We start from the raw sequence: 27,753 nt of genomic DNA, 5'->3' as shown, positions 1-27,753 counted from the left end.
GGAGATCATCCAGTTGACTTTCACAGTTTAGAGTTGAGAAAACTAAGGATGTAAGAGTCAGAGGGACTTTTCATGATTGACAGAATCAGCATTTGACCCCAGGTCTTCTGATTTCAAATCCAGTGTTCTTGCTACTATATCACATTGCCTTATTTTCTCATACGTTAGTAATATTAATATAAAAATCTCCTGTCAGTCAGCAGTTGTATTTTGTATCACTCAGCATCCACTCTCCTTATATGTCCTTCACAGGTTCATGAACCTCTGCAAGCTATGGGAAGCAGTGCTGATAGCTGTGACAGTGAGACAACAGTTACATCACTTGGTGAAGACCTTATAACACCACCTGCGAAAGACCAGCCTTACTTTAATGACTCTGAGGAAGAAACTCTCATACATCTCTTAGAAGGAAAAGAGAAGATAGCAACAACTGTTGAAAAGAGAAAGATAGATAATCAGAACCTCCTGATATGTGAGAACGTACAGGGTAAAGGAAGTGAACGGGTTACCCCTAATCAAGGAGGTTCTGTTACTGAAAGTGAAGATGATTTACCTCCAAGAGAGACACTTACCGTACTGCAGGCCCCAAGTGCTGAAAGTGATGTAGATAAAAGTAATGACTATGAATTTACCCAGTATACAACACACCACATTCTTAAATCATTGGCTTCTATTGAAGGCAAATGTGATCATCTGAACTCTGAAAAAACTATTGGCTCTTCTTCTTCAATTGATAGAGTTAATGTAGCTTTACAAAGGGCTCAAATGAAAATCTGTAATCTCTCTGATCCCAGAGTAGGGCGTAGTCTGATAAAATCCAAAGATTTATTAAAACAAAAGTACCTATTTGCAAAGTCTGGGTATCCCCTAAGAAGATCTCAGTCTTTACCTACCACCTTACTGAGTCCTGTAAAGGTTGTGTCTTCTGTAAATGTCCAGTTATCTCCAGGAAAAGAGACTAGGTGTAGTCCACCTTCCTTTACCTTTAAATATACACCTGAAGAGGAACAGGAATTAGAAAATGAGGCAGTTGAACAAGATAACCATTCTCTAGTTAAATCTACACTTTTCATCTCTCCGTCTGTGAAAAAAGAAACTTCACAGGGTGAGATCAACAAGTTGATGGAGGAATCAAATCATAGTAGGACTTGTAACCGTTTATATATCCCAGCCCCAATCTCACAGTCCACCTGTTCACTTCATTCTGTCCACTCTGACTGGCAAGAAAGGCCTCTATGTGAACACATGAGAACACTTAGTACTCATAGTGTTCCAAACATGTCCGGTGCCTCCTGTTGTGCCATAGGCTTTCCTTTGGGTTGTCCATACTCACACAGACCTAATAACTATTCTTATCGTTCATGGTCTGTGAATCCTCCTTCTGCCATTGAAATGCAGTTGCGGAGAGTTCTACATGATATCAGAAATTCACTGCAGAATCTTTCTCAGGTAAAGAAAAAGTTGGTTTTAAATTTGAATTTTTAAAAATTTGTTGTTGTAGGTCTTATTTGTATTTACCAAATAGCATTTACAAAATAAAAAGTGCATAGCATATACTCAGCTATACGATAATTTATTGATAATTCAACAGATGTTTATTAAGCACCTACTAGATGCCAGACACTGTGCTTAAGAAAAAAAAAAGGAGCATTTAGCTTCATAGGTTCACTTTCTTTAGGATGGAATCAGCATTTTCACAGACAAATGCAAAGTAATTTCAAGGAAGAGCACTAGTAGCTACTTGGGAGATCAGAAAAGGTCTCTTGTATGAGGTGCCACTTGAGCTGTGCTTTAAGGAAATTATGAATTCTAAGAGACATGGGTAGTAGAAGGTAGCCTAAACATAGGCATAGATCCTGGACTATTGTATATGAAGACCACAGATTAGATTTATTGGAATGTAGGGTGGATGAGGGAGAGTAATTTGAAATCAGTCCAGATGGACATCTGGAGCCAGATTGTGAAAGACTTTCAGTGTCAAACAGGAGTTCACATTTTATAATAGAAACAGTAGGAAGCCATTGAGATTTCATAATCAGAAGAGTGACATGGTCAGATCTGTGTTTCAGGAATACCAACTTTGTGTACAACATGGATTAAAAGGGTGTAAGACTGGAGGCAGTTGTAATATTTCAGGCCACAGATGATGTGAGGTATTGATAGTCCTTAAAAGGAGATTGAAAGGATGGATAGCCACTGTCTCACAATGCCCTTTGTTTTTCCTGTAAAATGGGAATATGAATATTGTATTGCCAAACTCAAAGTTGTTGTAAGTAAAATACTTTGTAATTAGCTAGGTAGTATACAAATGGAAACCATGATTAACATCCATAGTTTTTTTTTTCTGTGATTTTGAGTGAGTTACATGTTTGGAAGATTTTGGTTTTGTTATTAAGTTGACCAACTCTTAGTTCTTGTTTAAAAATTTAATTTTAAATTAATTTAAAAATATATTTGCTATACCAAAGCAAAATAGGAATAAGGTAAATGGTATAGATCTTAAATTTTTGCCTTTATTTATAGTTCCTTAGAGATGTTTTAAGCTATTAGGAGATATAGGAATTTAAATTTCACAAATTCCCTTTGTGTAGTATCCAGTGATGAGAGGACATGATCTTACTGCTGCCGTCCCATATTCTACTCAGAGATCATCTATTCTACCTCTTTATGAAGTGAGTTCATAACTTTAAATTATTCTGAGTTCTTAAAAATATGTATATTTTACGTAATTTAGAAGTGAAATGTAAGCCAAAATATTACAGCAAAACAGTTTTATTTCAGAATACTTTTCAGGAACTACAGGTAATGAGGCGAAGTCTGAATTTGTTCAGAACACAAATGATGGATTTAGAACTGGCGATGTTACGTCAACAAACCATGGTTTACCATCATATGACTGAAGAAGAGAGGTAAAAAAGACTATATTGTCTTCTTTTATTCATTTAATTAGACTTTTTGATGTAAAAATAATTGCCAAAATGATGTAAGCTGTTTGCTTATTTTGCTTAGCAAGCTGTATTTTATTTCCTGGGTGAAATGGAGAAGGAAAGAGACTAAACATCTCTTTTATATTAGGTGTCTTTTTGTTTTATTTTGTTGCATGTAGGCTTGAGGTTTTATTGAGGAAGTGAATAAAGCATTAGGTTTTCCTAACCACCATTCCTTATGAAACTTAGAATTTTTAGAATCCACTCTTAGCTCTTTCTAGTTGTTGTCTGTCTAATGTTATCATAATGCTGAAACCTCCCTTTCATTCACATTTTTCCATATAATTAAAAATGATAGATTTGAAGTTGATCAACTTCAGAGTTTGAGGAATTCAGTCAGAATGGAACTTCAGGAGCTAGAACTGCAGCTGGAAGAACGTTTACTTGGTCTGGAAGAGCAGCTTCGTACTTTGCATGTCGCTTCACCTTATCGTTCTTCAGCACTCACGGTGTGTATAACAAAGTGATTAGCTGTATGTCTACAAATGAATTGTTTCTTGTTTCTTTTTTTTTTTTGCATGAGAGTATTAAACTGAAATAATTTCTTCTGATAGAAGAAGAAACCTGCATTATTCTTAAATGATGTTTACTATAGTTCTTATGAGAATGTAGAAAGTAAAAGTTTAGTTGATTTAAAAGCTTCATTTATTCTATTTAAAAAATACATTATTTATGTTTAACATTCCTTTCTTTTTAAAATTTTGAATTCCAAATTCTTTCCCTCCCTCCCACCACTCCCCCACCCATGGAGAAAGCAAGCAGTATATTAGTTATACATGAGAAATCATGCAGAATGTCTTTCCATATTAGCCCTCTCTCTCTCTCTCTCTCTCTCTCTCTCTCTCTCTCTCTCTCTCACTCTCTCTCACTCTCTCACACACACACACACACACACACACACACAAACACACAACACACACACACAACCTGAGAAAAATAATGCCATATTATACTTCAGTTTTCACTCAGAGTTCACCAGTTCTCTCTCTGGAGGTGAATAGCATTTTTCATCATGAGTCCTTTGGAACTGTTTTAGATTATTATGTTGATCGTAGGAGTCAAGCCTTTCACAGTTGATCATCCTTACAACTGTGCACAGTGATCTCCCAGTTCTTCTCACTTCACTTTGCATCAATTTATTTTTTCTGAAACTACCCCCCTCATCATTTCTTATAACGCAATAGAACTCCACATAATCATATGCCACAACTTGTTCAGTCATTCCCCAATTGATGAGCATCTTCTCAATTTCCATTTTTTTGCCACCGCAAAAACAACTACTATAAATATTTTTGTACGTACAGGTCCTTTTCCTTTTTCTTTAATATCTTTGGGGTTCCAACCTGTTAGTGGTATTGCTGGGTCAAAGGGCATGCACAGTTTTATTACCCTTTGTACGTAGTTATAAATTGTTCTTCAGAATGTTTGGGCCAGTTCAAAACTCCACGAACAGTTTATTAGTGTATCAATTTTCCCTCATCCTCTTCCACATTTGTTGTTTATTATATCTGTGAGATACTACCTCAGAGTTGTTTTAAAATGCATTTCTCCAATCAATAGTGATTTAGAGCATTTTTTCATGACTATAGATACCTTTGATTTCTTCTTCTGAAAACTGCCTGTTAATACCTTTTGACCATTTATCAGTTGGGGAATAGCTCTCGTTTTTATACATTTGATTCTGTTCCCTATACATTTGAAAAATGAGCCCTTTATCAGAGAAACTTGCTTTAAAAATTTTTGATATGACTTCATTGTTTGTGGTACCTTTTAGCAAAATATAGTTTCCCTGATTATCTCATTTAATTAGTCTCTTTTTGGTTTTGCTTTGTCTGAGATCATGATTGCTATTCCTGTCTTTCTTACTTCAAGTGAAGCATAATAAATTCTGCTCCAGCCTCTTATTTTAACTCTGTGTATGTCTTTCTGTTTCACATGTGTCTCTTGCAAACAGCATATTCCTAGATTCTTGTTTCTAATCCATTTTGTTATCTGCTTCCATTTTAATGAGTGAGCTCATGTGATTCACATTCACAGTTGTGATTACCGACTGTGTATTTCACTCTGTCCTATTTTCTTCTGTTCATCTTTCTCTCTCTTTTTATCGTGTCCATCCTCAGAGGTCTGTTTTGCTTCTGACTACTTCCTCTTTTAATCCTCCCTTTTTCATCCTCCTCTTTCTCTATTTCTCTTCCCCCATTTTCCTTTTATTTCCCTATTGGGAAAGATAAATTTCTATACCCAGCTGAGGTGGTGTGATCTGGGGAGAGATATAGTCTGTTCTCCTGGTCTTTACCCAGGAAAGGTCCCTGCTCTCCAACAAGTGCTACTTTTCCTCTCTTGCCTTGGAACTGAGAACAGGGCCCTTGCTCCCTTATGGCTGACTACAAGCACTCCTTTCTTCCCTGGAACTGTGACCCAGAACTCCTTATGGGAAATAGAGTTGCCAATCAGTGCCACCTGCACCCAGTACCAGCAAAGGATCCCCCTGTAATTTCTTTCTGGCCCATTGTCTGATCCCCTTACAGTCTCTTAACTCTGCTACCAAATTCCTAGTTGTTTTACCCTGACCTTTTGGTTCTGCCACTCCAAAATTTGATTTGAGGTCTTATTTTAAAGTTGTTTGGAAGGGAGTTGTTGGAAGAGTTCAGCTGGATTGCTGCCTCTACTCTGCCATCTTGGTTCTGCCCTTCTATTTTTCTCAAACAATGTCAGAATGGAGAGTATTAGGGAGGAATGTTAGTATTAAGTCAGTGCAAAGTCAAGGTTTAAATTTAGGAAAAATTGCAAGATAAGCTCATTGTATCTAAGTTCCCTTTCTTTCATATCACATTGACTCTTTATTTTACCAATATTAATTTTGTTTTCCTTTCCTTATTTTGCATGTGTGCTAGATTCCAATCAATTGAGGTTTTAGGCTGAGCATTTTCAAAAGGAACGTACAAATAAAAGAGTGATAAAAGAAATGGACTTTATTTTCTTACTGCTTCTACCTCTGTCCATATTTCTGAATATCCTTCTTGTGAAATTTGAGTCTTTATAGTTTCCCCCCTTCCAACAACCATAATGTATTTTTCTGTGTTGTTCTAAAATGAATGACTTTTCATTATGAATATATTACTTTAACTAGCAATGAATTAAAACTAAGTAGAGCAGAAGAATATAGGATTAGAACTGTTAATGTATTTTATGTAAATCTCCCAACAGCCATAAATTGATTTTCTGGTTCACTTTTAAGTTGGCTTAAAGTAATAGCAAATTACTTTGAGAAATTATATGCATGTCTGGGACAAAATGGAATCATAATGGCTATGATATAATCTTATTTTGATAACAGCTATTAAATAAAAGTCACTCCTATTTAGTAAATTCTATGGAAGTTGAAAGTGACTTCTATTACCCATATAGGCTTCTCCAAATAGTATTCAACCAATTCCTTTTAGTACTGTATAGGAATATTTGAAATTTAAAAAAAATTTTTTTTACTTTTCTAGGGAATGTATGGAAGTAGAAGTGCTGATAACTTGTCATGCCCTTCTCCACTGAATGTAATGGAACCAGTAAGACTTTCTGCTTTTAAATCATTGGGGAAGGCAATGATACAAGATGATGACATTTCATAAACATAGATCCTTGTTAGTGTAGATGTAGTATATTAAACTATATAGAATTTAGGTAAGTTAGAAAATTGCCTGGATTGTAAGTTTGACATTCTGAAAGTCCTGTACCGCGTTGGTTCTTTAGAAAGCTATTTAGTTAACCATAGTGATTTCTCCTTATGGCTCAAAGAATAAAATGCAATATCAAAAGTGCCTAGCATACCTTTTAAGGAATTTGCATATTCAGGCTCAATACTGTATCTTTTAACAGTAATAAAATAAAAAGTTATTGAGTCCGTGAATCATATTCTAATTTTTCTTTTGAAGTTCTTTAAACGACATGAAATCACTTTGTGGAGAGGAAGCATTTTTAATAATCAGTTTTCAACAGTTAGATTTCAGGATGCCTTTGTTATAACAGTAAAGTTACAATAAAACATTGCATTTCATTGGTTACTTTTAATATTTATGTCATTTTGCAAAGTAAGTTTTACTTGTTCATATAAGAAAGGCAATGTTTAGAATGACTAAATTAATGAAGTGGTATCTGTATATATCATGGTTTTGGTTTTGTTTTTGTTTAATATTGTAGCACTTGCTGGGAATTTGTTCCTTTAAGTTGGGAATCATTGTTTTCTTTTCTCTCAAGGAGAGAATACAATAACTCACTCTCTGATTTTCTAGGTCACTGAACTGATGCAAGAGCAGTCATATTTGAAGTCTGAATTGGGGCTAGGGCTTGGAGAACTGGGTTTTGAAATTCCTCCCGCAGAAAGTTCAGAATCTGTTTTCTCTCAAGCCACATCAGATTCTTCCTCTGTGTGTTCTGGTCCCTCTCGGGCAAATAAAAGAGCTGGAGTAGTCCCTGCTGACTCATTTGGCAAGGCCAAGACCCATCTGCCAAGCAAGAAGGTATTTCGAGCTTCTGTGGCCTTAACACCAACTGCTCCTTCTAGAATGGGCTCAGAGCAGACCCCTTCGGCTCCTGAAAATTCTGAGGAAATTGGAGTAGTTGAAGAAGCTACAGAGTCTGTGGAACCTAAACCTAAAATGGAGCAAAAACTTGAAAATGTGCCATTGCTGCCAGCTTCTGAGGAAAGTCAGAAAAACATGGAGCATGATGAGTTACAGCAAGTCATACGGGAGGTAAGTAAAGTATGTTTTCATTGCTTTAAGTGGGTGCCTTGTAAAGGTTGGAGGTTTTATTTAAACTTAGCTCACTGATTTAAGAAATACTTGTGACTCCCTGTGTTGATGTGATTTTCAGAAGATCTTTTAGCTGAGTTGTATACTGAGTAAGCGATCCTTCATTCATCTACTAAGTGGCTTACTATTGCCTCTTGGGTCAAATATAAACTTCTCTGACTTCTAAAGCCTTTAGAGCTTGGTGCCAACTTATCTTCCAAGACTTATTATACATTGTTCTCCTTCCTTCATGCATGGGCTAGCCAAATTGTTTTTCTTGCTATTCCTTACACAACTCTATTTCCTGTCTCTGTGCCTTTGCACTCATTTTTCCACTATGCCTATAATGTACTGCCATCTTTCTTTCCTCTTAGAATCCTTTGTGCCCTTTAAGACTCATCTTAAGCACCACTTTCTATAGGGAGCTTTTCCAGATTCTTACCTGTCCTCCCATGATTCCCCCAAACCCCTGTGTTGTATCTTCCAATAGAATGTAACCTACCTGAGGACAAGAACTATCTAATTTTTTTGTCTTTTAACCCCACTACCTAGTACAGTGCTTGGCATGTATTTGGAACTTAACTAGTGCTTTTTGGTTGATTTGTATCTGTTAAGCCAAATCTTATGATGGGAAAGAAGTTCATGAACTTTGAAAGTGTAATATAGTATGATTCCAGGGATAAATTTCCCAGCACAGTGTAGAAGTTTATGGACTGATGTTGAGTGGAAAACTACTTCTCTTCATGTATTTCTTCATTTATGAGAGTAGATCATCATATTTTTTTTTACTTCTGAAATTTAAACTAACATTATTAAAATAAAGGGAATATACGTATACCACATATACCATAGAAAGGGATGGAAAGAATCTGTTCTATTTAGTTTGTTTTTGTAGGTGGGAAATGGTGTAGGGAGACTTTGAAACCTAACAGCTGAATGACAATAGAGAAGGGGAAAAAATGTGAATAATAGGATATTTGGATTATGTTTTGGATTTATTCCAAAAAGTTGCATTAAATTTGTTCTCATGTTGGAAAGGGAATTTTGTTAGCTGGGGGGAGTCACAAAATTGAGGGTATTTTTGGCAGTCTATAGTTAATAGAACTATAGGAGTATGTATCACTTAACAAAAGAAAAATCTCTGAGGATGGACAACTGTTCTGATGGCTTCAATCCTTATTTGACTTAATGTTCATCTTTGCAATCCACCATTTTCCTTTATTCAGTATTTGCCCAGTGGAGGTTAGACTTCAAAATCTATAAGGCACTAAGAAATTGGATTCTTCTCCATTGGTTGGAAAAGAAGGTTCACAAAATCTCAGGTTTGGAAACAACCCAAAGACAACCCATATCTGTACAAAATTCCTAAGATCCTGATCTTCACTTTGAAGACCTATTGTGAGAGCAAAAGCCATTATCAAGAAGTAGCCCATTACAGTTTTGGGTTGTTCTCGCTGTCAGGAATATTTTTCAATAAATCCAATCCAAATATGCCTCTTGTTCCTAGTTTGTTCACTGTGTCCAGAAAAATCAAGTCTAATCCGTCTTCCACATTATATCCTTTTATATAAAAAGATAGTTTTCATGACCTCTTAACTCTTCAGGCTGAACATACCCTGTTCCTTCAGCCAATTCTTATGTGTTCTTCTAATTGGTAAGTCTTCTATTTCCTTTCCAATTCATCCTCTACGTAACTGTCCCAAGGTACATATCTGACCATGTCCCTCCATACTTAAAAACTTCTAAATGTCTTCTTTTAATCTGGTACATCAGAACATGTACAGTATGAAACCTATCTGCTTCACAGCCATGTTTCGTACTACCCTCCATACATATTATTCCATCCAAAAGTTCCATTCACATTGGACTGCTTGATGTTCTTGGAACTTATTATTCAGTTTCTTACTTCTGCGTTCACATAATTCAGCCTTGTACCTAGAATCCATACTTTCCTCATCTTTCCCTGTCTGAATCTTTGTCTTCTGTCTTAACTCATGTACCACCTTCCTTGACAGGAAGGCAAGAAGCCTTCTTGATCCTATTATTAGTTTTCCTTCTGAAAGGAAAGGAGGGTGGGGAGGGAGGTGGTAGAAGATAAGTCTTGGAGTTAGGAATACCATAGGTTCATCAACTTCTCTACGTACAAGACATGACCAGGTCGAATCACTTAACCGCTCAGTGGCCTAGGAAAATCTCTAAAAAATTAACTATAGGTAATTTGTTATTCTGCATTGGTGAAGGGAGTTTCAACACTTGAAGTTCCCTATACTAATGAAATCACAGATCTTTAGCAATGACAAAAAAAAACAATAAAAATAACTTATCTGTATATCTGTTAAGTTTCTCCCCCTCTAATCCCTGTTAAAAATAAAAAGTTTTTGGGGGCAGCTAGGTGGCACAGTGGATAGAGCTCCAGCCTTGAAGTCAGGAGGACCTGAGTTCACATCCAGCCTTAGACACATAACTCTAGTTGTGTGACCCTGGGCATGTCACTTAACCCCATTGCCTCATCAAAAAAAAAGAAAAATAAAATAAAAATAAATAAAAAATTAAAAAAAAATAAAAGTTCTTTGCAAGCAAGGATTATTTTCCATTTTGTCTTTGTATTCTCAATGCCTTTCACCGAAGTGTTCAATAAGCCTTTAAAGTGAATTGAATCACTATAACCTATAGACCAAATTTTGGGAGGGAAAAAATGGTGATGTTAAATGCATTGCTTTAGTAGAATTCAGCTTTAGTGACAGTACACTTAAAGTACAATATTCCTTTTTAACAGCTTTCTTGATACCCTTGTTTAGTCACTAGACCTTTATCTGATTTAAATTTTATCCTTTTCTATTGTTTTATGTGACCTTATGTTGTGGAGGAAGAAGGTAGAGACTGCCTTAGAATATGTTTGGGTGGATTATAATGTACATGAGCAATGGCCTATAACTGTTTACTGCTATTAAAAAATACAAAGCTACTTACCAGAATAGCTGAATATGTTCCCACAGAAACTAATTCAACAATGTTAAATGTCAAATGCTGAACAAGTAGTTGCATTGTTTTATGAGAATTCTTCCTTGCCTCATTGAAATATTGGTGTTTTGGTTTATCGCTTTTAAGTTTTTTTCTTAAACATCAACTCTGCCAATATAATTTTAAATAGCAGGTGTTTTACTTAGCTTTATTGTAATTTCTTTGTGATATGAAAAAAGCAACTTTTTCCCATGGAAAGGTTGTTGAAATTGAATGATCCATAACTATGTAAGTAATGAGTTTTTTTCCTTCAAATCCATTTTGACAGTATCCTGGCCTAGGATTTAGTCATAGGTTTCAATCTTAGTGGATAGATGTATTTACACATACCAGATTGCTCCTAAAATGGATTTTTCCAATTTTCCCAGGAATCAGATGCTTTCCCCCACTTTCAGGGGAGTAGTCTACTGCTGCCTAAATAGAGAACACTAAATTACTCTAAACACCATAGGGTGTAAGGTTTTTAGAGGCACTTCTGTATGAAGTTATCACTTCCAACACTGAACTGTGTCTGTCTGTGTTTACATTACCTTTCCCATCACTTCAATAAATTGAGTGTTGTCCTTTATTAACTTGATGTATTCCAGTAATAACAGTATCCTATCATTTCCTCCTGGACCCAGTGCTCATTTTTTCCTCTACTGCCGACACTTCCCAATCCTCCATTCCACTTCTTATCACCCCCTTGAATGCTTTGTTATCCAGATTATCTGGGTAAAATCTCTTTTCTCTACTTCCTTTGTGTGAAACATCCTGTCTTCTTCCAATTTATCCCAATAAGTATATTCTTTCTTTCCCTCCTTTTTTATTTCTTGTTATGCTTTGTTTAACCCTTCTTTTATTGTGAGCAAACACTCTACTATCCTAACCCTCTTCCTTTCACCCCTTTGCTGTAATTGAAATATGATTCTCCAAAATTATGTGCTTTACCCTTTCACATGGAAGCCTCACTTCCCAATCCTTCCAATTCAATTGGTAAAGTAATGAGATCATATCCTTGCTTGTCGGTATTTCTAGGTCATTTATCCTCTATCTTTTTGCAACTTAAGAGAGAAAAAATCTGTACCACTCTGTCATTAGCTACTTTTGACTACTCAAGATCCACTGACGTTAGCATTTGACTTAGTCTTTTTCCTTACCTTGTATTCTGGTCTCCTTTCCACAATGCCCCAAAGCCCCTACATTTACTTGATTTGTTAACTTCTTAAGGACAGGGACCATGTGTTACTTAATATAGTGGTATACTCCACAGCATCTTATTACCTTGCCCTACATATAGCAGGTGCTCAATCTGTTGAATTGAGTAGAGTAAAAATAAACTAGTTATGAAGAAAATTGTATTCTCAGAATTAATCCATTGTAGTAGTACCATTACTGATTAAACACTTCTTTTATTTCATGCTCTTTCATTGGAATAGCCCAAATACTTGGGGGGAGGAAGAAAGCAAAAGGGGGAATGTCCAGACTTGTCAGTTCATTGGTAAAAGGAATTCAGGGTGAGTAACAACCTTTTCCTACCAATGCAAATCAGAACTAGCTGGAGCACTGAGAATGTAATGACTTGGTCAGGGTCACACAGCCAGTTTGTGTGTCAGAGGAAGGACTTGGACTTTAGTTATGTACATGGTGTCTTACCCATTAGAATGTAAGCTCCTTGAGAGCAAGAACCATTTTTGTTTTTTCTTTCAATTTTCAATGCTTAGAGTCACAGTGTCTGGCATGATTGGTTAATTCCCGACTTTAAGGCCTTCTATTTATCAGTATGCTATACTGTCACTCTTTAGAAACAGTCAATAATAACCCTCATCATATTACCTTTCCTAATGGAACAACTAAAATATCAAATCAGTTAGAAATTTGATTATTGTCACATAGGACAAGATTAATTCTGGAAGAAATTTATTAGCATAGTTTCTCTATGTTTTGCACTGAACTTGGATTTCAGGAAAGGTTTCTACTTTATTTCATTTTCTTATTTGTGTCTTTGAATTCTTTAAGAACTCCATTTTCACTACTCATATTTTCCTTTTAATTCATTTATCAAGCCTTTTAAACTATTCTGCAGAGTGTTGCAGTTATACTTTCTCATTTCTGGGAGTACAGTTGTTAGTTGCAGTATTTTTCCTTTCCTCTGGAGGTTTCTTCTTACTTTTTTAAGCCTATAGTGTTTGTTTATTATATTAGGGTTTCTTTTAAAAACATATTCCCTATAGCACTAGGATGGTGTAGGGTTTCCTGTAAGCACTCAGGAAATGCTTGTTGATTGACTAGTAAAACGTTCATTAATATTGAAAAATAGTAAAGTTTATAAATGACTTGGCATTGAGACTGGGATAGAGACGGTTTTCATAGAAACTTTAATTACTAACCATTTTCCTTGTTTATGTCTTATAGCTAAGTAAAGAATTCTGGTCTTTACAATAGATATATCTAACACTGATTTATTAAAAAAATTAATTCTGAAAAGCTCTTATTCTTGTCACAAGATCCTTGTTACTGCTTAAAGTGTAAGAGTAGGAAAGGGAATAAAAATATGGATGTGTTTCAATGTAATATGATGCAGATGATTATTTCTTCAGTTAACTTTAGCAGCAATAACTAGTAGGTTTTGCTAGGTTTATATAATATATTTCCACTTGACATGAAAGAGATAGATGAAATACCATTTCTGGATGTTCCTCAATTAAATTCTGTTCAGGATGTACTTAGAAACGCTTTAGGAAATGGATGGGGCTAACAGGAAAGCATAGAAAGTAGAATTTTTAAAAGCTAGTGGAGAGTATCTTAAGTGCTAATTTGGGAAGGCATTATCAGTTTATTTTAGGAAGTACACATTTAAAGCTTCTTACAACGAGCCTATTTGGAGGTGTTGCTATGTAATTGCAAAGAAAGGTTTGGACAAGCATACTCAGTGTCTGACCATCTGAAGAAGGAAACCCTGATAGAATTGCTATTTTTCTTGAGTGTAGTCTACCCCTACTAAGAATAAAATAGCATCTCTGTGGTACCCTGAAGGGAAAAAAAAAGAAAAATGTGAAAAATATACTGAAATGAATTGTCTAGTAATTTATCTCTGGTGTTTTTAGGTATCATTAGAGAATGCAAGGAAGTTTTCTAATGAAATATACTAAACAACAGTTTCTCCCTTTAAAAAAATAGATGGTTGGGGCAGCTAGGTGGCGCAGTGGATAGAGCTCTGGCCTTGGAGTCAGGAGAACCCGAGTTCAAATTTGACCTCAGACATTTGACACTTACTAGCTGTGTGACCCAGGGCAAGTCACTTAACCCCAATTGCCTCACAAAAAAAAAAAAAAAAGATGGTAAATTATAGTAAATAAATATGCCTTTTAGGTACTTTATTTTCATTAGGAACAAATATTACATTTTTGTCATTTTACTACTAATGGTGATTATTTATCAGATGTTTGTTATTTTGCTTATGTAGCTATGAACATTTTAAACCATAAAGGGACAAAAGATATCATAAGAAAAATATAAAAGTAGATTTAGTCTGTTAATTTCTTTTTCATCGTCATGTTGTATCCTAAGAAAAGCTTTTGCTGTTCATTTAAAAAAAAAGTGGTGTTAGATTGTATCCCTTTCTGTCTATAAGCTAATGGTTTTGCAGAATAATCTAGTGCTTTTGTTATAGGCTTATCATTAAGTTGATTTGATGTCACTACGTTTAGTTCAATTGTATAAGTATGTATTAAGCACCTAGTGTGATTTCTACAAATCAGTCTCTGTCCTCAAGGAGCTCAAATTCTTCCAGCTGAAGAAACTTGTACAAGTAAATACAAAAGGATTTCAGTCAGGGAGGCAGCAGCAGCTGAGTGGATCAGCAAAGGCCTCTTGTAGGAGGTGTCTGGAGCTGAGCCTTGAGAGATAAGAATTCCAAGAAGCAAAGGTCAGGAGAAAGTATTTTAGCTACAGGGGACTGGACGATTGTACAGAGGCAGAGTTAGGAGATAGAATGTAGATAGGCCAGTTTGACCTGGAAAAGTAAGCTGGAGCCAGATTGAGAAAGGCATTAAATGCCAAACAAAGGAGTTCATATTTAAATTTTGAAGCAATAGGAAGCTGCTGAAACTTCTTGAGGAAGGCAGTGACTTCTTCCTTTAGGAACATCAATTTGGCACCTATGTAGAGGATGGATTGGAGAGGAAAAGAGGCTAGAGGCAGGGAAACCAATACACTAGTGCAAAATGTAATGAAGGTCCAGATTTGTGGTATAGATAGAAGTGGGTGGTTGAGATGGGTCACTTCACTTCTCTGAGCCTCAGATTCCTCATTTGTAAGGTGAAAGGGTTGGATTAGATGACATCAAAGATCCTTTCCAAATATACTTTGTTGTGGAGGTAGAGTACACAAGACTTGAAACAGGAAGAGAGAGAGGGAAGAATGAAAGATAACAACAGGATTTTGAACCTGAGTGACTGGAAGGATGGAAGTGCCTTGGGCTAATAAATAGGAAATTTTGGAAAGGGAGTCAATTTAGAGGAAAAGATAATTAGGCCTCTTTTACACATATCAAGTTTAAGATGCTTGTGGGACATTTATGTGGAAATGGGTCCAGTAGTCACTGCCACTCAGAAGAGAGAATAGGATTAGCTTTGTAGATTTGAAAACCCATATGGGGCTGATGAACTCACCAAAAGAGAGTATAGGGAAGAGGACAGAGCTCAGGGCTACCATTGCTGATGAGATGTGATGGTTGAGAGCAGTGCATGGGTGATGATCCAGCAGGAGAGAATTCCAAGGATTTGTGAATTCACTTAGCACGCTGTGTGCTACACACTTGGTTCTATTTAAATGTTTATTCCCTTCTTTTACCTTAAGAAGGTAACCAGGAGAGAACAGTGTCAGGAAAGCTCTGAAAGGCAAGATTATCCAGAAGAGAAAAGGTGTTGGTCAGAAATGTCAATGTTTCAGAGGTCTGACTAGAAGGCTTGGGGTTAGTGAAGATAGAGAAAAGTCCATGGGATTTTACCTTTAAGAAATCATTAGTAAACTTGAAAAGAGCAATTTCTGCCCAGTGGTGGGGTCAGAAGCCATATGCACTGAACAATGTTCAGAGGATAAGGCAGATGCAATGAATGTAGATACATCTTTTCCTAGGAGTTTGTATGTGAAAGAGAGAAGGGATAATATGATGAAGGGATGGCAGGGTCAGACTTTTTTTTTAGGACGGGTAAGGTCTAAATAAATTTTGTAGGCAGCAGGAAGACAGAGAGGGTTATTAAGGAAGCAAGTTCTCAAAGGAGATAGGATAAAAGACATAAGTGGAGGGGCTGGCCTTGCAAAGGCAGATTTCAGATGTGAGAGAATGGGAGAGCTGAGTGCAGAGGGGGAGCTCATAAAGGATTGTTTTTGTTTTCTCAGTAAAATATTGAGAAGAGGTCCTTTGCTAAGAGGGATAGAAGGAGGGAATGATGTCAGTGAAGTAAGAAAAAGTTTGGAACAGACTTTGGTGTGGGAGAGTGCTATAGAGAGTCAATCAGGTTCTAGTATAAGTTACCTTTTAAAACCTGGGGGAGATTGCATCTGTAACTTAGATATTCAAGGGCCTTTAAATCTTTACTTGATCTTTTGTATATATAAAATTGAAAAAAAGTGAGTAAAAGAACCTTACTCAAAAAATAGAAATTCTTGATACTTTGTCTATCCATTGTTACTTTTTAACAGTTTCAAATGAAATTTCATGTGAGAAGAATTTATTCTATTTACTAATAAATACTAGATAAAATACTTATATAATACAAAATTTGTATCAGTGATCTTATCCAATGTGTTTGTATTTAAATTGGTTTTTGATGCATACTGTGAATGAAAAGAGACTGTACATTTTGTACTTTGTATAATATTTAACAAACTAACAATTAAATGCATGTTAAATATAGTTTCTAATCTTTGTAGGTTATTTAGATCAGTTCATATTCCCCTTTGAGGTTTCAGATGTGGGTATATTGACAATATTGGCCTCTTCTGAATTTGTGCCTCAATCTTCCCTTTCCCCATAATAAGAATCTATGGTAATTGACTATTTCTGCTTTTTGTTCGTGGTATTTGCCTATTTCCTGACTTGAAAAGAAAAAAAAAAATGAGCTCTCCTGCTGGAATGAAGGGGGCACCTGAATGTTTGGCTCTGCTTACCCAGGCCTTGCATAGGGATTTTTCAGTACTGGTGGATTTCTGTCATCCTAGAGCTTTGCCTCCTGAAGTTGTGCTTCCCAGAGTTGTGCTGAGGCACCAGGTGATTTGGCTGCTGGAGAACGCCATTGCTATGGTGGTTTTCCAAGCTGGTCTACCAGTTCCCCTGTCTGTATCGAGGTTCTTGAGGGTCCTGGTGTTGGCGCTTGCCTGCTCCACCAACCTGGGTCTCAGGATCTCCCCCTAGTATGCTGAGGTGGGGCTTGCCGCTGGTTTGCTGGGACTCCTCCCATCCTGTATGGCTCCCCCTCCCCCAGAGCAAGAGGGACCTTTCCCGTTAATCCCCCCAAGCTTCCTGGGCTACAAGACTGCTGTGCTCTGTCTTTTTTCTGGCTCAGAGTTTTTCCTGAGTTGATATTTTCTGGGCTTTCAGAGGTCAATAAGGTAGGGTGAGAGTGACTTCTTACTCCACCATCTTGGCTCCCAGAAGTGGAAATCTTTGTAGGTTATTTAAAAATTGAATTGTCTTTAATCCTTCCCACACCCATTCTTTTTCATTTTAGATTAAAGAATCTATTGCTGGGGAAATCAGACGTGAAATTGTCAGTGGACTTTTAGCAGCAGTATCTTCCTCAAGTAGGACTGCTAATTCTCGACAAGATAAATAGCCATAAATGCATATTACAGGTAAGTTTTCTAATTTGCTGCATAGACCTCAATTCAAATTAAAGCATTGAAAAGCAGCTGCTATTTTCATAGTAATTGAGACATTTAGTAGGAAATTTTTATTTCTTTTTATCTAACAATAACAGGTAACAGAAATTATCTGGAAGTAATTGCCTTTGTCTTTGCCAATCAACTATAATAATTAACTTAAAGGGACTAGCCAGATTCTTTTGTTGTGTATTATTTTGTTGTATTGACTTATTGCTTGAAATGAATGGCCTTCACATTTTGAGCTCTGATGGAGTGGTGTGATAATTGTATGTGTTATAGTAAGATTTGGCTTCTGAAGTTTATTTGGAGGGTCAAACATAAATACATTCTAAATGTCTTTTTATGATTATAGTTTCTTAGAACTCTGTCTTGTGCATTTATATCCAGATATATCTGAATTTGTCAAAAATATTTTATTCCACAAATATATATGGACATTTAATAGTTTATTCATAAAGACATATATTTTTTCACTATAATGTTGACAGTGTAGAAAAATATGACACTAGCAAATTTGACTCCACACACACACACACACACACACACACACACATACACACACACACACATACATGCCAACATGCACATACTGTACATACACTATGTGAATATAATGTGATAGAGGCAGATCATAGGAATGGTTGATAAAAGTGCTGGGCTTGGAATCAGCAAGATCTGTTTTCAAATCCCACCTCCCATACTTGCTAACCTGTGATCATGAATAAGTCTTTTAATCTCTGTGTACCTCAGGCAATTTGCTAGGATTTAGCTACCAGCCTAGAAATCATGGGCAGTTTGAAACATACATAAATGATGGGTTCTTGTACATCTGTCACATATTCACTGATAACACTTATGAAAAAAGTCTTTCTAAAGACAGTTTGAAAAGTGTTTAGTAACTTACAGAAAATTAGAAGGATTACTATTTTGACAAATATAAATATGGTGCTGTTATATATTTAGATGAAGTCTAGATCATATTTTATTTTTAGAGACCATACCACAGTAATAAAGTGATTATAACTAATCAATTATTTATAGATATTTAAATCCTTGGGCTGAGAGCAATACCATTAAAAAGGAATATTTTTCCTAGTGGTTAATGATTTTTAAATATTAGTATTTGAGAGAAATAGTAATATTTTCTCTTCCCCTCCTCCTTTTTTTCCTCTCCAAAGGTTGATGTGGACCAGATTAACTATGGACTTTTGGAATTATGATGGTGTACACTGGTGGAGGTGTCAAGTTATCTTTTACTTGTACTTCAGGCGACACTATTGCTGCTGAGATGGGCTACTGTATACAATGTACAATGTTTATTTCTTCTATGCATATCTTTTATTTTTTTAACCATACATAGAAATTTAGGCACTTTGTAGAATTTATGGCTTTTCTAAACTATCAAGACTCTGGCAATTTAAAAAAAAAACAACCTAATATTTATTTGTATGTCTATTTTCCATTCGTTTCCCTGTGTAGAGTTATATTTTCAAACTTGAAGACTTCCAGACTTAACAGACTTATAAATAACATATTTCTTTTGTCTAGCTTCTTAAAACACTGACCTCTGTGAGGTATTTACTGTGCAATAACTGATTCATTTTTGAGAGCTTGAAACAACCAATGATTTTTTTTCCCACTGCTGTTACTTATTGCCACTCCCAAGAAGAGGAAAATATTCTTTTGTAAAACTTGCTATGAATTCTTGGGGAAGTTACTAGTAACAGTGTGTTTAGAATTAACGAAATAACCTAAAACTACTTAAAGTTCTTACACTGTAAGCCTTATCTCTGCACAAAACAATTAAACCTAATTTTATTATGCTTACATAGTATTCTTTTTTTTAATTTGCCTTATTTTAAACACTATGCAATTTTTGCATTGGCCATAGTATTGTATTATATTAAGAAAAGTTTCCTTGTCTTTGTCTCGGACAAAATTAATCAATGTCAAAATAATGGAACTTGTGACATGAAATAGATAGAAATGGATGGAGAAACAGTTGTTTTGTGGAAAAATGAAAGTAAATTTAGATTTTTTTTCTGCCCCACAAATGATTTTATTTCAGTTTTTATCATCAAAAACATGTTCCACAGGGGGGGAAATGAAATAAAAGGGGCTTTGTATGTGGTTTGGTTTTGTATGTGGTCAAATCGATGTGTAAAGTAGCATGTGAACATTTGTTGGAATTGTCCTGTGTTTATAACTTCCAACTTCTATTAATTTTGAGTTTAAATTCTTAATAAAAAAATAGCTAAAGTAATATTCTTTTTAAAAAAGTATATCTAAAAGGTTTATAAATGTTTGGATTATCACACAGGCTGATTTCTTAAAAAAAATTAAAACAATAAAGTATTTATTTTGCCTAATTTTTTGTTATTTGTTTTCCTAAAACTGCAACTCTATAAATTTAGGTAGTTATGAGAGGTAATTTCCTGACTAGATGTACATAATCTACTCTTCAGCAAAACAGAAGAATATTTTTTAAAGCAAAGTTTCGGAAGAGACCACCCTGGAGGGAACACCACACACTGTCTGATTTCTTTAGACTCACCCAACTATTCTGTCCCTGATGACAACCATCTGAGCCTAAATAATTCTTCTCTTAGAAGGCTATTTTCACAGCTAGAAAGAAACATTCCAAGTTTAAATATTTTTTAGGTTGTTCAATTATTGGTTCTAACACGTGCCAACAATGCATAATATGAACTTTTTCCCTTTTTGTTTTATTGATGTTTCTTTTTCACAGCATAGTCTTTTCCCAGTATACCCTTTCTTATAATAAAGAAAAGTATTAGTCAAATTAGTCAAAGCTGACAAAATAATCTAGTTTTATAAAGTAAGTGTCATTCTGCACCCATGGGTCTACAATATAAATTTAAGTACCTTACTACTACTACTAATAATAATAGAACTCTGAAAGAGCTTAAATGTTTAATTTTAATGTACCATTTCTCCCAAACCTACACACAAATATGCATGGATCAGTGATAGAAAATAGGAGGGGAAAAAAGCAGTTCCAAGAATGTTCAGTCATATCTAATGGGCTATTGTATACAAATAATTTTTTTCCTCAAGAATCTGTTTCATTAAATAGTAATGGAGTTGAGGTTTTTATCTCCACCACACTTCAGAACTTTCTAATAGATTTTTTTTTATTGCTCTTCTACTCTGTACCAGGTAATATGTAGATATTTCAGGGGCTACCTAAAAGTTCAAGGCATGATTGCTGCCCTCAAATAGTTTACAATCTAGTTGGAGAGACAGTATATGTATACAGAAAAAAAGTAGCATGATGAAACAGTATCTAAATGCCAAAGGAAGTGGTATAGACAAAGCTGTAAGAGTCAGAGAGAGAGATTATTTTGGTTAGAGGTGGTTGAGTAAGGTTTTGCTAAGGGTATGAGATTCACTTTGGGTTAGAATAGATTAAATAAAGCATTTATTATGTTTATTTTGTGTCTAGCACTGTGCTAAACTCTGGAAATAAAAATGCAAAGTCCCCATCCTCAAGGAGCTTATTTTCTAAGGCGGAAAGATAACGTAAAAGGGATGGAGTGGGGTGGATAGTGCAGAAGGCAGGGAGACAGAGTGAACTGAGTTAGAAGTGTGGGTTCTTCCTCAAGTGGAGGTTCTGGAGTTGAACCCACAGATGTAGGGTGGAGGAAGACAGCAAGGCTGAAGGTGTTTCAAACATGTGAAGGCTACTGGGAAAGAGGTAGAAAAGTAGTCTTGTACAGTCAGGAGATAAGCCAGAGAAGTGTTGAAAGATAGAGAAGTTTCATGTAGTTAGAAAGCAGCAAGGAACTAATTTTTAACAAAGGATGTAAAGATAGGAAAGCACAAGGTGCAGTTTTGGAGACAAGTAATCCAATGTGTCTGAAGTAAGAGGTGGTGTGTGGTTTAGAGGGATAGACTGACTACAACACTGAGGCTGAATTGTGGAAAGCCTTGAGTGTTAGGTTAAGAAACTTTAATCCTGTAGACGTTAGGGAGCCATTGAGAGTTTTTAGGGAAACAGGGAAATGTGGCATCAAAACAGTTTCAAGAAGATTAGTCTGATGATGTGTAAGATGGAATGGATACAGAGAGTCTGAGGATAGGGTGACCAATTAAGAGACTACAGTAGTAGCTTATTTTTTAGGTGATAAAAGTCCAGGTGCTAGAAATGAGGATGGAATGGAATAGATAAAAGAATGGGTTAGGGTTAGATGGGAAAGAATGAGAAGATTTGGGGACTGACTAGATATGAAGGACAGGAGAGAGGAGCAGTCTTCCCTCTTCCTCACAAAATGGGGGAGTAAAGCCACATGTCTCAGAAATGTGGCTGGAACATGTTTCCAGGAGTAACACTCATGGTTATTCAACAGTAGGGAGCATAGTAATCCCCGTTACACATATAAAAATGTAGCTTTTGAGTTATAATGCCATTCAAAATGTATATGGCTAGGATTCCATGTCCCATTTGCACAGCTTTCTCTTATCCACAATTACATATGAATAGTCATTTCCTATGTCACTATACCTTATTTTATGTGGAATATATTGTTGAGTCATTTTTCAGTTAAACCCAACTTTTTGTGATCCCATTTGGGGTTTTCTTGGCAAGGATACTGGAGTGCTTTGCCATTTTTTTTCTTCAGCCCATTTTACTGATGAGGAAAACAAGGCAAAGAAGGTTAAGTGACGTGCCCAGGGTCACACACCTAGTGAGTATATGAGGCTAAATTTGAACTCAGGAAATGGAACATATGTGTGTACTTATGCGTGTGCATGTGTGTGTGTGTGTGTGTGTGTGTGTTTATAATACCCTTGATAGAGACCATCAGTAATGACCAAGCATTTACTAAGTGCCAGGAATTATGCTAAGCATTGGGAATACAAACTAAAAACAAAAGAAAGCTAAACACTTTCTCCTTATCACTTACTTGAAAGATGACCTACCATTATGAGTGAAGATCTGGCCTTGAAGCCAGGATGATCTGGCTGCTGACGTATTCTGGCTGTGTAGTTAGATGGAAGAGTGCTGCACTGAGAGTCCAGACGACTCGCATTCAAATCCTAACTCAGTACCAGCTATGTGACCTTGGACAAGTTATTTACCTCTGTCAGGTTCAGTTACCTCATTTGTAAAATAGCAGTAATAATATCACCTACCTCACAGGATTCTTGTGAAGATCAAATGAAGTAAGGTAAAGAGCTTAGCAAAACTTAAAGTGTGATATAAGTGCTACCTATTATTATGTGAGTGACCCCAGGCAAGACAGTCTGACCTAGGAAGGTTGTGCCAACTCCAAAGGATTCTGACTGACCCCAGGAGGCCTTGGGTCCCCCTTCCTGTCAGTGATGATAATCTCTAATGCAAGAAATTCCATTTCCTGCCAGTTGGCACAGACTTAGAAACTCAAGAACTCTTGACATCCCAAACTCACAAGGGTGGCCACAGAGACTTAACAATATCGAGCGCAGGATTGCCTACTTATGCTCAGAGGAAGAAAAAGGGAAATAAGAATGCTCAAAGTTAAAGACTCCTCTAGGGCAGTGCATGTGCTCTTTTTACCACATGTATGAAGTAGCTATTTCTGCTAGGATAGAGATTTTTGCCTGCATCCCATAGGGGTCTTTAAGGGTCCTTCACTGGAATTTTCAGAGAGAGTTATTGTTCACATTTAGGGGGTAAGCATGAAAACTTTAAACCTCTGCAGTGCTCCTACCTGTCTTCAGCAAATTAACTGGGGTGAAGTAGGCACATTTGCCACATCCCTAATTCCAGAAATTCTGGCCTCCTGCTGAGAATTAAGCATTCTTCTTTGAAGTGCTTCCCTCAATATATCTTGCACCATAGAAACACAACATAATCCATGTGGCAAAATTCTGCTTGGCCTCTTACAGTGCCAAATTAAAATGAAAAACAAACAGTTCCTTCAGCACAGTTGTTAAATTAGATAATCTTAATTACCCAGGCTCACAATCCAGGAGTCCACTTTGACTCCTTATTCACTCATCACTTTCCACCCTTTGATCTATTGTCAAATCCTATCAATTCTATCTTCACAAAATTTCTTGTATTCTTCCTTTTTTCTGACAATGCCACTGTTGAGGTCTAGAGGTTTAGGGGTGCTGGGACCCCAAAGTCACAACACGTTACTTCTGCCCAAATAAATTGGCAAGCCTTCTTTCAGCCAAAGACAAGGTTTATTAAAGATCCGCCATATTGGTCAGACACTTAAGGAATCTGAACATTTGTGAGCTGTTGGATAGATTGTAAAAATCTGAGCCCTTGGCTAGGTTGGGAATCTGAGCACCTTAATGGAGACAAGATGGACCTTATATTCAGAAAGACTGTGGGAGGGATCTAGGAAGGATCTTGATGGGAATGACTGGGAGGTCAAGAATGGGGTCTAGATAGGGTCAAGGGTGGGAAGTACCCAGGGGCTATAGGGAGATAATAGATAATGGAGGGGCTGGGCTAGGTTAAGGGTAACAGAAAATTGGGAGATTGGGCATAGACCATAATGAAAGGCCAGTTGATGGGATTATAGCCTTGGAATTCCTTGATCAAGTGGGAGAATTGATCTAGTGGAGACAAGGGATTTAAGGGTAGAGGACAGCATAAAGCTAAACCTGTTAATTGGAGGGTCAGTATTATAGAGGGTGATTCAAAGAGAATCCCATAGACAAATGGGGTCCAAATTCTTTCTGGGGTAAGGAGCAAAGATCTTGGCTTAGGCCTGTACCCTATCACCACCACCCTGGTACAGGCCCTCATCACCACCACAGGCATGGACTATTGAAGTAGCTTGCTGGTTGGTCTCTCTGCCTAAAGTCTCTCCACTCCAGTTCATCTTCCAATCAGCTGCCAACATGATATTAGTAAAGCTTAGGTCTGATCATATAATCTCCCTACTCAAATAACTACAATCATTCCCTATGAGGTACACACCCAATATTTGACAAAATGATAATCAAAGATTATGAAGTTAATGAAATTTTTTGTGTAGTAAGAAATGTTGAAAATGAATTCAGAGAAAAATGAAAGGGTTTATATGAAATTATGCAGTAAAATCCAAAAGAATAATCTACATACATAGTAACTACTATAATGTAAATGACAAGAATTTTTAGAGAAAGTAGAACTTTGAGTAATTGAATGACCAAAGAAGGCCCCAGGGAACAGGCTGCCTTAATCACAGCCAAGAGGCAAGCAGGCACTAGAACAGAATGTTATTGAATACCTTGGAAGACATCATCATTTGTTTTTGATTCATTAATATTCCTTGTTGTTATTCAGTGAGTCCTGTCAGACTCTTCAAGACCCCATTTAGGATTTTCTTGGCAAAGATACTAGAGTTGTTTGCCATTTCCCTCTCCAGCTCATTTTATAGATGAGATGACTGAAACAAACATGTTTAAGTGACATAGTAAGTGCCTGAGACTGGATTTGGACTCAGGTCTTCATGAGTCTAGGCCCAGTACTCTATCCACTGTGTCACCTAGCTGCCCTATTCTTTGTTACCAGGAAAAATGTAATCTCTGGAGGATGGAGAGGGAAGGCACTTCCCTCTCTCCCCAGACGTCCAGAAGTAAATGTTCTTATAAAGATAAAAGACATCAATAAAAATTTTGCTTTTTTTTAAAGATACTCAGTTAGCAAAGCCAGATTACCATACAGAGGTGAGGACCTACTTAAGATTTTTTGTGTTGTTCAGTTGTTTTTCAGATGTGTCCAACTCTTCATGACCCCATATAGAGTTTTCTTGACAAAGAAACTGGAGTGGTTTGCTATTTCATTCTCCAGCTCATTTTTTGGATGAGGAAACTGAGGCAAAGAAGGTCAAGTGACTTGCCCAGGGTCTTGCAGCTACTAAGTGTCTGAAGCTGAATTTAAACTCAGATGAGTCTTCTAAACTCCAGGCTTGGTACTGCACCACGTAGCTGCCTAAATTTATTGTGGACTTAGTCAAAATGGTTGTGTGACGTCGTCAAGGAATGTTCATCATGTAGATGTACTAGCAGAGCAGGTACAACATGGAGGTAATCCAATGTTAGGGTTTAGAAAGTTATGAGTGAAAGTAGGAAAAAGAATCAAGGGATTTAAGCATAGAGGACAGCATAAAGCTGAACTTGTTAATGGGAGGGTCAGTATGATAGAGGGTGAATGTTAGGAAAAAATACAAAGGATGGACTGGGAAAGCAGGAAGGTTTGAAGTAACCAAAGGTTGCAATGAAGATGAAGAATAGTTTTAGAAGGAGTGGAGGAGGTAGGGGCAGTGGCAGAATAATCAGTCTGAGAGAATTATTTCCCAATTCAGGATCAATGAAGACAAATTTTCACAGGTGAAAATTCATATCCTTGTGTGTGTTTGAGGTCGAAAGAAAGTGAAGATGGTGGGATTTGAGGAGATTACTAAATTTGGAACCCAGAGGATGAGGGTGGAGACATTAATATGTATATTGAATTCTGTGAGTAAGCCATTTTCTAGAGATGCATGTTACCAGAAGGAATCTAGAAGACATTTCTGGGGATTATAAAGTCCTGATTATCACGCTTGGGTTCAGAGGAAGATTATGAGCCAGGTGCTGAACTCCTTCTTCAGGAGGAAGAATAAATAGAAGGCCAGTTGATAAAAAGCAACCAGGATCTTGATAGGATGAGATAACAGGTTGGCATATATCTCAAAGAGTTGCTGGAGATGAAAACAAAGAAAGGGTTGTGGTTTTTGGTGACCCTCTACTAAGAAAAATGGAGGAGATAGAGAGAAAATCACTCCCAAATTTCGGTCAAGTCAGATACAGAGAATAGCAGGTAAACCACAAAAAAGAGCAACAATTTATAGAAGATAATGTCCAAGAAGAGGGGCAACTAAAAACCAATGGATTTAGATGTCTATTCACAAACATACAAATCTGGAGTAATAAACAAAGTGAACTATGAATACCAATATAAGAAGACAACACGGGACCCCTGGGAAACCCTGTTACTTGCTGCCATAGGACTCATGATTGGAACTGGAGGAAGTGGCATTTAAGATGATGAAAATGTCCCAATTTAAAAAGAAGAGAGAGAGAGAAGCAAGATGAGAGGAGTCTGCAAATTATATAATTATATGCTGGTAAGCTTGACTTTGAAAAACCTACAGACCAGGAGGAGTGGGCTTTAAATATGCACATTTAGTAACTGGGACTGGACCTTGATTTCATTAGTATGGGGAACTCCCAAGTGAGGAAATTCCCCCTCCTCTGCAACTTAATTTTAGGGAGCTGCTAGAGCACTCATAGGCCAAAGTCATACCAAAGGTTGCACAGCCAATACCTGTCAGAGATGTGACTTGAACCTAGGTCTATCAGACTTTATGGATAGTTCTCCATCCACAGATAAAAAAAATTATCTATTATGGATACTCCTGATGAGATCTAAAGGTTTAGGGGTTAGGGGTGCTGGGACCCCAAAATCACGACATGCCGTTCCTGCCCGAAAGAATTCGACCCAAGCCTTCTTTCAGCCACAGACAAGTTTTATTAAAAATCCTCCATATTAGCCAGACTTAAGGAATCTGAGCAACTGTAAACAATTGGCCAGATTGTAAGAATCTGAGCACCTTAATGGATGCTTATAAGATGGACCTTATATACAGAGGGATCTAGGAGAAGGGGGACTGTGAGGTAATAGAAAGCCAGGGACCTGGAACTCGTGGCCAAGGGAGAATGGAGACTAGCCAGGATTAAGGGTAGGAAATGGCCTGGGGCCATAGGGAGGTAAGACAATGGAGGGCTAGGCTAAATTAAGGGTAAAAGAGAAATGGGAGAGTGAACCACAGCCACAATGAAAGGCCAGGTGATGGGATTATAATCTCAGGAGAAAGAGATTTGGACATATGGGAAGGTCCAGGGTTTTTCCTTTTTAGGGTGCAGATCCCATCCTCATCACTCCCGAATAGAAAATATCTACGAACTTATTGTCTCTCTTGTTTATTTATTGATTTAAAAAGTATGCCATAAGGGGCAACTAGGTGGCACAGTGGAAAGAACACTGGCCCTGGAGTCAGGAGGAACCGAGTTCAAATCCAGCCTCAGACACTTACTAGTTGTGTGAA

At 36.7% G+C, this 27,753-nt stretch overlaps 1 protein-coding gene across 4 annotated transcripts in view; it reads left to right on the top strand.

Annotated features, from left to right (window-relative positions):
* The window catches only part of ITPRID2 (ITPR interacting domain containing 2), a 48,712-nt gene extending 29,074 nt beyond the window's left edge, over positions 1-19,638 (top strand). For 2 of the 4 annotated variants that reach the window (XM_027865812.1, XM_027865815.1), the window contains exons 11-18: positions 253-1,449; positions 2,592-2,672; positions 2,782-2,909; positions 3,286-3,436; positions 6,482-6,547; positions 7,271-7,732; positions 17,506-17,629; positions 18,838-19,638. In XM_027865812.1, coding sequence (XP_027721613.1) covers positions 253-1,449; positions 2,592-2,672; positions 2,782-2,909; positions 3,286-3,436; positions 6,482-6,547; positions 7,271-7,732; positions 17,506-17,610 — 2,190 coding nt within the window. In that variant the 3' untranslated portion in view covers positions 17,611-17,629; positions 18,838-19,638. The remainder of the gene's footprint in view (positions 1-252; positions 1,450-2,591; positions 2,673-2,781; positions 2,910-3,285; positions 3,437-6,481; positions 6,548-7,270; positions 7,733-17,505; positions 17,630-18,837) is intronic. The other 2 variants (XM_027865813.1, XM_027865814.1) reach the window with 2 other exon arrangements.
* The last annotated feature ends 8,115 nt before the right edge of the window (positions 19,639-27,753 follow it).

This window comes from Vombatus ursinus, unplaced genomic scaffold, assembly GCF_900497805.2.
Source record: "Vombatus ursinus unplaced genomic scaffold, bare-nosed wombat genome assembly UNPS02014779.1, whole genome shotgun sequence".
NCBI lineage: Eukaryota > Metazoa > Chordata > Mammalia > Diprotodontia > Vombatidae > Vombatus > Vombatus ursinus.
This window is presented reverse-complemented; position numbering and strand designations above follow the sequence as displayed.